This window comes from Atractosteus spatula (assembly GCF_055471065.1).
Source record: "Atractosteus spatula isolate fAtrSpa1 chromosome 10 unlocalized genomic scaffold, fAtrSpa1.hap1 SUPER_10_unloc_1, whole genome shotgun sequence".
Taxonomy (NCBI): Eukaryota; Metazoa; Chordata; class Actinopteri; order Semionotiformes; family Lepisosteidae; genus Atractosteus; species Atractosteus spatula.
This window is the reverse complement of record NW_028296612.1, coordinates 3,340,866-3,348,457: the sequence shown is the minus strand read 5'-3', so window position 1 is coordinate 3,348,457 and position 7,592 is coordinate 3,340,866. Positions and strand designations below refer to the sequence as shown.

Below are 7,592 nucleotides of genomic sequence, written 5' to 3'. Positions count from 1 at the left end.
GAATAACTGCTAAAAGCATTCTCCCCTCCTGGATCTCCTGTTATACGTTCTTTCTTCCTTCAGAGACTTAGAGAGCGTGCAATTCAGATTGAAAGGGATTTATTGACGTGAATTATTGTGCTGGCGGACCGTGCAGTGACACCCGTGAGCAACAAAACAGCCGCACCTGTCCATCAGGCGGTGGACAGCACTTAGGACACTGAAAAATGTAGACATCGCCCAGCCAGCTGTAATGTCAGATGACTGATTTCAGATAAGAACAATAAAATACATTTCAGTATATGAATCAAAGTTTGAAGGAGGAAGAGGATTTGGGCAGCAGTGCTCACGTCCAGAGACAGGCTGGTGTGTGTGTGTGTGTCCGTGTCCTGTGATGGACTGGTGTCCTGTCCAGGGTGTGTGAGTGTGTGTGTGTGTCCTGTGATGGACTGGTGTCCTGTCCAGGGTGTGTGAGTGTGTGTGTGTGTCCTGTGATGGACTGGTGTCCTGTCCAGGGTGTGTGTGAGTGTGTGTGTGTCCTGTGATGGACTGGTGTCCTGTCCAGGGTGTGTGAGTGTGTGTGTGTGTGTCCTGTGATGGACTGGTGTCCTGTCCAGGGTGTGTGTGTGTGTCCTGTGATGGACTGGTGTCCTGTCCAGGGTGTGTGTGTGTGTGTCCTGTGATGGAGCTGTTAGAGAGTGGAGGGACGAGTATCTGTGTTAGTGCTGCTCGTGCGGAGAGGCTACAGGCCTCCGCCCGGCTCGGACCCGCGGCAGACGAAGGGCAGGCGGGTGGCGCAGCACTCGCTGGCCAGGGCGAACCCGCCAGCGGCGGCGTAGGCGCACATCCCGGCGCCCTCCCGGCGCGGCTGCCCGGGAGCCCAGCCGGCGATGTCCGCCCCCGCCGGCCCGCCGGCCCAGACCCAGCGGGAGGGCAGCGCGGCCCAGCGCAGGCCGATCCAGAACCGGCCCGGCTCCGCCGTCTGGTTGCCAAGGAAGCGGGCCAGGCGCTGCTGGGACGGGGGGTCCGGCGCGGCCGCCAGCCCCCCGCCGGGCCGCCCCTCGCAGTACCGGCGCGCCTGCGCCCAGGGCAGCCCCGGCGTCACCAGGTACAGCGCCCCCTGGCGGGCGGGGGTGGTACTGCCGCTGCCTGCTGAGAGACAGAGAGACAGACAGGGGGGGCATTAGTCCTCTATCCCAGCAAGCAACAGGCACAAGGCAGGGGTCACCCTGGACAGGACACCAGTCCATCACAGGACACACACACACACTCACACACCCTGGACAGGACACCAGTCCATCACAGGACACACACACACTCACACACCCTGGACAGGACACCAGTCCATCACAGGACACACACACACTCACACACCCTGGACAGGACACCAGTCCATCACAGGACACACACACACACACACACACACACACACACTCACACACCCTGGACAGGACACCAGTCCATCACAGGACACACACACACTCACACACCCTGGACAGGACGCCAGTCCATCACAGGACACACACACACCCCGGACAGGACACCAGTCCATCACAGGACACACACACACCCTGGACAGGACACCAGTCCATCACAGGACACACACACACACACACACACACACACCAGAGCAAGTTCACCCAGAAGCCAATTAACCCACCAGCCTGTCTATGGACTGTGGGAGGAAACCCATACGAACACAGGGAGAACATGCAGACTCCACACAGACAGCACCCCAGGAACTGAACTGAGGGCCCCAGCGCTGTGAGACAGCAGGGCCTTCAAGCTCGAGGACGCTGGGACAGGGTCCTGGAGGACAGAGAGTTTGGGCCCAGCGGTGGTCCTACCTCTGGGAGTGGTGGTGGGTCCAGTGGGTTCAGTGGGTTCAGTGGGTCCAGTGGGTTCAGTGAGCTCGGCACTGGAGGACGTCACCTCTGTAGAGGAAGTCGGAATCACATCTGTGTACACACACACACACACACACACACACACACACACACAGGGTTATACAGGAGTGAACAGGTGCATGTAGGGAATATTTTGACACTCAGTGTGCCAGCAAGTAAATCAATGTGTCAGTGTGTCCGAGGTTCGGAGAGTCAGTGAGTCAGTGAGTCTGGGGTTCGGAGAGTCAGTGAGTCAGTGAGTCAGTGAGTCAGTGAGTCTGGGGTTCGGAGAGTCAGTGAGTCAGTGAGTCTGGGGTTCGGAGAGTCAGTGAGTCAGTGAGTCAGTGAGTCTGGGGTTCGGAGAGTCAGTGAGTCTGGGGTTCGGAGAGTCAGTGAGTCAGTGAGTCAGTGAGTCTGGGGTTCGGAGAGTCAGTGAATCAGTGAGTCAGTGAGTCAGTGAGTCTGGGGTTCAGTGAGTCAGTGAGTCTGGGGTTCGGAGAGTCAGTGAGTCTGGGGTTCGGAGAGTCAGTGAGTCAGTGAGTCTGGGGTTCGGAGAGTCAGTGAGTCAGTGAGTCAGTGAGTCTGGGGTTCAGTGAGTCAGTGAGTCTGGGGTTCAGTGAGTCAGTGAGTCAGTGAGTCTGGGGTTCAGTGAGTCAGTGAGTCTGGGGTTCGGAGAGTCTGGGGTTCAGAGAGTCAGTGAGTCAGTGAGTCTGGGGTTCGGAGAGTCTGGGGTTCAGTGAGTCAGTGAGTCTGGGGTTCGGAGAGTCAGTGAGTCAGTGAGTCAGTGAGTCTGGGGTTCAGTGAGTCAGTGAGTCTGGGGTTCAGTGAGTCAGTGAGTCTGGGGTTCGGAGAGTCTGGGGTTCAGAGAGTCAGTGAGTCAGTGAGTCTGGGGTTCGGAGAGTCTGGGGTTCAGGGGTCCGGCGAGTCGGCGAGTCCGCACCTCTCCTGCACAGCGCTGCTCTCTCCTCCTTGCAGCTCAGAGTCCCCCAGGCTCCGGCCTGCGAGCCCCCCAGCAGCACCTCCGCGCAGCGGGGCGTCCCCACCGGGCTCTGGGGCTCCCCGTCGCTCCAGTTCCGGTACAGCGCGGGGCTGCCGTCGCCCCACGCCCACTCCCACTCCAGCACCGAGCCGCCGCCGCTCCAGGCCAGGCCGGTCCACGCGCCCGCCGCGCCCGCCGCGCCCGCGAAGGAGCGCAGCACGAACTCGTTCTCCCCCGCGCTCCGGAGGGAGGCCAGGGCCGACCCCTCCTCCCGGCAGGCCTTCGCGGCTCTCTCCTGGGTCACGGCCTCCGGGAGCAGCACCCACGCCGTGTAGCCTGGGGGGAGAGGCTGGGTGAGCACTGGCGCAGCGACCGGAGCACGGGGACACAAGACAGGTGAGACAAGCGAGAGGAGGCACGCCTGCCCCGATGGGCGGTCAGGAGCTCTTTTCGACGACGTGGCTGGGCGGCTTGTTCCACTCCCCCACCACCCCTTGTGTAAAGAAGAGCCTCCTGTCCTGACTCCCTTCGGACTAAAGAGACTCAGTTCCTCCAGCCTGTCAGTGCAGGACTCTCCCTTCAAACTGAAGAGACTCAGTTCCTCCAGCCTGTCAGTGTGGGACACTCCCTTCATACTGAAGAGACTCAGTTCCTCCAGCCTGTCAGTGCGGGACGCTCCCTTCAGACTGAAGAGACTCAGTTCCTGCAGCCTGTCAGTGCGGGACACTCCCTTCAGACTAAAGAGACTCAGTTCCTCCAGCCTGTCAGTGTGGGGCACTCCCTTCAGACTAAAGAGACTCAGTTCCTCCAGCCTGAGTGCGGGAAGCTCCCTTCAGACTAAAGAGACTCAGTTCCTCTAGCCTATCAGTGCGGGACGCTCCCTTCAGACTGAAGAGATTCAGTTCCTCCAGCCTGTCAGTGTGGGGCGCTCCCTTCAGACTAAAGAGACTCAGTTCCTCCAGCCTGTCAGTGCGGGACACTCCCTACAGACTAAAGAGACTCAGTTCCTCCAGCCTGTCAGTGCGGGACGCTCCCTCCAGACTAAAGAGACTCAGTTCCTCCAGCCTGTCAGTGCGGGACGCTCCCTTCAGACTAAGGAGACTCAGTTCCTCCAGCCTGTCAGTGTGGGACGCTCCCTTCAGACTAAAGAGACTCAGTTCCTCCAGCCTGTCAGTGCGGGACGCTCCCTTCAGACTGAAGAGACTCAGTTCCTCCAGCCTGTCAGTGTGGGACGCTCCCTTCAGACTAAAGAGACTCAGTTCCTCCAGCCTGTCAGTGTGGGGCACTCCCTTCAGACTGAAGAGACTCAGTACCACAGGTACAATGTACTGTACTAGACACACACACCACTCAGCTCAGACTCGGGCTCTTCGCTGCCCTCTAGTGGACTGAGCGGTTATGGACCGTGACCCTATTGCTCCCCCTCCTGTTGATTCACGAATGAATTCCTGTATGAACGGCAGTGTTGGTCCTGCAGTCCAGTCCTCGGGCCCGCGTCCTGCTCTGCTCCGTCGCCCTGCCCAGTACGGCGGGCCGCTCACCTCTCCCAGCGACGCCGATCGTGGTCGCTGTGGTCGTGGCGGCAGACGAGAGCTGACAGCGCACAGCCACCCCAGTGAGGCACGCGGCAACTGGGGACAGACATGATCATAATGCAATAATGAGAATAATAACGATAATGTTGCCTTATTGGCCCTATACAATGTCTTGCATGAGGAATGTGTCTTCTCACAGACCCCAGCTCGCTCTCCATGAGACACACAGACAGGGGGAGAGAAGCTGGGGGTCAGAGCGCAGGGTCAGACATTTATACAGCGCCCCTGGAGCAGCTGGGGGTTGGGGGCCTTGCTCAGGGGCCCAACGGAGTAGGATTTGAACCAGCCACAGGATTTGAACCGGCAACCTCCCAGCCACAGGTGCAGATCCTGAGCCACAGTGCCACCACACTGCCCCGGTCAGCAACATCAGCGACGTCACTCAGAGCCTCGCGCACGGACTCACCTCTCTTCTTCTGTACTGTCTCCTCTCTCTTGCTGTGTCTCCTGTCCTGTTGTGTGTGTTTATGACTGAGGGCTTCTCTGTGATCTCCTCTCTCTCGCTGTGTCTCCTGTCCAGCTGTGTGTGTTTGTGACTGAGGGATTCTCTGTGATCTCGCCTCTCTCACTGTGTCTCCTCTCCTGTAATGTGTTTATTACTGAGGGATTCTCTGTGATCTTCCCTCTCTCTCACTGTGTCTCCTGTCCTGTTGTGTGTGTCTATGACTGAGGGATTCTCTGTGATCTCCTCTCAATATGTCCTGTAGTGTGTGTTTTTACTGAGGGATTCTCTGTGATCTCTCTCTCGCTGTGTCTCCTGTCCTGTTGTGTGTGTTTATACTGAGGGATCTTCTGTGATCTCTCTCTCGCTGTGTCTCCTGTCCTGTTGTGTGTGTTTATACTGAGGGATTCTCTGTGATCTCTCTCTCGCTGTGTCTCCTGTCCTGTAGTGTGTGTTTTAACTGAGGGATTCTCTGTGATCTCTCTCTCGCTGTGTCTCCTGTCCTGTTGTGTGTGTTTATACTGAGGGATTCTCTGTGATCTCTCTCTCGCTGTGTCTCCTGTCCTGTTGTGTGTGTTTATACTGAGGGATTCTCTGTGATCTCTCTCTCACTGTGTCTCCTGTCCTGTAGTGTGTGTTTATGACTGAGGGATTCTCTGTGATCTCGCCTCTCTCACTGTGTCTCCTGTCCTGTAGTGTGTGTTTATGACTGAGGGATTCTCTGTGATCTCCTCTCACTGTGTCTCCTGTCCTGTAGTGTGTGTTTTTACTGAGGGATTCTCTGTGATCTCCTCTCTCTCTCTTGCTGTGTCTCCTGTCCTGTAGTGTGTGTTTATGACTGAGGGATTCTCTGTGATCTCGCCTCTCTCACTGTGTCTCCTGTCCTGTAGTGTGTGTTTATGATGAGGGATTCTCTGTGATCTCCTCTCTCTCTCTCTCGCTGTGTCTCCTGTCCTGTTGTGTCTGTTTTCCCTGCTGCGTGTGCTCAGGAGTTAAAAGAAGGTTAGACACGTCCGTATGTCACGCAGGAAAGGTAAACACGCAGTTCCCTAACATCACAAAGCTTGAACAAACCCCACTAACGGCCATCGATACCTCGGGCCATTTGCTTACGAAGTGAGAGACAGCCGCCGTCCCTGGACACACAGGATTTGAATAGAGCAGGTGCGTTTCCACTCGCCCGCCCGCCCGCCACCGCAGGGCCTGACGTGCACGCTCGCGCGGCGAGCCGGGGCGAGGGCAGGAAGAGACAGACGGGAGCGATGGCCCTGCGGGGGGACTCGGAGGAGGACGGACAGGGACGGAGCGAGAGGGAGACGCAGACGGACGGGCGGGCAGAGAGCAGGGCAGCCCTGACGATTCAGTTTGGCTGAATTGTAGACGTTTTCGGGACTCAGGCAGGCCGAAGCCAGACTCAGGACAGCAGAGTGCTATTAGACTTGCACGCTGTGGAGGTCATATGCTGCTTCTGCTTGCCTAGAAAAATCATTTTCCCTCCCCCTCGGAACTAACTGGAAAAGCCGATCTCTGTGAAATTCCCTGTGACTCAACAGGAAGAGAAGGAGCAGGTCAGAAATTCACCCCCCACCCCCAGCTCGAAACCGAGAATTGACTCACCCAGCAGAGAAACGAACATCTTTTCTCCTCGTCTGGCAAACTGCATGCTTCCCACCTGTAAAACAGATTCATCCAAGCACAGTCAAGACAGTATTCTTACAGATCTGAGGAGGAGGAGTGTGAGGGTGAAGCTGGAGGTGATCAGACTGAGTGTCTCTCCAGTCCTGTACAGATCTGAGGAGGAGGAGTGTGAGGGTGAGGCTGGAGGTGATCAGACTGAGTGTCCCTACAGTCCTGTATAGATCTGAGGAGGAGGAGTGTGAGGGTGAAGCTGGAGGTGATCAGACTGAGTGTCTCTCCAGTCCTGTACAGATCTGATGAGGAGGAGTGTGAGGGTGAAGCTGGAGGTGTCCAGTCCTGTACAGATCTGAGGAGGAGGAGTGTGAGGGTGAGGCTGGAGGTGATCAGACTGAGTGTCTCTCCAGTCCTGTACAGATCCGAGGAGGAGGAGATGAAAAAAAAGTCTGGTCTTACCTGCTGGGATCGCTTCACCAGTTTGGATGAGGAGTGTCGCCGGGCGCTGGGAATGTTTCTCCACAGGGGACAGAGGAAGAGTGGGACCTGCAGAATGCGGAGCCAGAGGGCATCTGGGAAATGAAAGAATAACGACACAGTAAAGTATCCAGAGAGACAGGAGGAGGGGATGGTCTGAGCATCTCTCGTACATGCAAATAAGAGACTGATTTTCATACTGCGGAGCAAAGGGGAGAGCAGACGCATAATTAAAGGGGGGGGGCGAGGGACACTGGAGTTAGAGTCGGGTGGGAGGGAGTTGCACCTCGCCTGAGCCGAGCCCCAGCCCCTGTAGCCTCATTCTTGGTGCAAAGACGTAGTAGCTCTCAATCCACCCATCTTCCGACAGCTGTATCCGGTCCAGGGTCACAGGGGGGAGCTGGAGTCTGTCCCAGCAAGCAACAGGCACAAGGCAGGGCTCACCCTGGACAGGACACCAGTCCATCACAGGACACACACACACTCACACACCCTGGACAGGACACCAGTCCATCACAGGACACACACACTCACACACACCCTGGAGAGGACACCAGTCCATCACAGGACACACACACACTCACACACCCTGGACAGGACAC

At 57.2% G+C, this 7,592-nt stretch overlaps 1 protein-coding gene across 1 annotated transcript; it reads right to left on the bottom strand.

Moving 5' to 3' along the window:
* Positions 1 to 82: 82 nt before the first annotated feature.
* LOC148813459 (uncharacterized) lies at positions 83 to 7,534 on the bottom strand. Its single transcript, XM_088907997.1, has 6 exons — positions 6,973 to 7,534; positions 6,499 to 6,553; positions 4,386 to 4,475; positions 2,806 to 3,180; positions 1,827 to 1,937; positions 83 to 1,128 (listed from the first exon to the last, which is right to left on the bottom strand). The coding sequence occupies exons 1-6, from the start codon at positions 7,216 to 7,218 to the stop codon at positions 722 to 724; spliced, it is 1,284 nt and encodes a 427-aa protein (XP_088764123.1). The 5' UTR covers positions 7,219 to 7,534; the 3' UTR covers positions 83 to 721.
* Between the last annotated feature and the right edge of the window lie 58 nt (positions 7,535 to 7,592).

What these genes read in the sequence shown, in the direction of transcription:
- LOC148813459 (XM_088907997.1), bottom strand. Translation starts at nt 7,218, where the DNA reads ATGCGTCTGCTCTCCCCTTTGCTCCGCAGTATGAAAATCAGTCTCTTA. An exon ending in TGGTGAAGCGATCCCAGCAG is followed by an intron (nt 6,554 to 6,972) that starts GTAAGACCAGAC and finishes TCTGTTTTACAG; the next exon opens with GTGGGAAGCATGCAGTTTGC. An exon ending in GATGTTCGTTTCTCTGCTGG is followed by an intron (nt 4,476 to 6,498) that starts GTGAGTCAATTC and finishes GTCTGTCCCCAG; the next exon opens with TTGCCGCGTGCCTCACTGGG.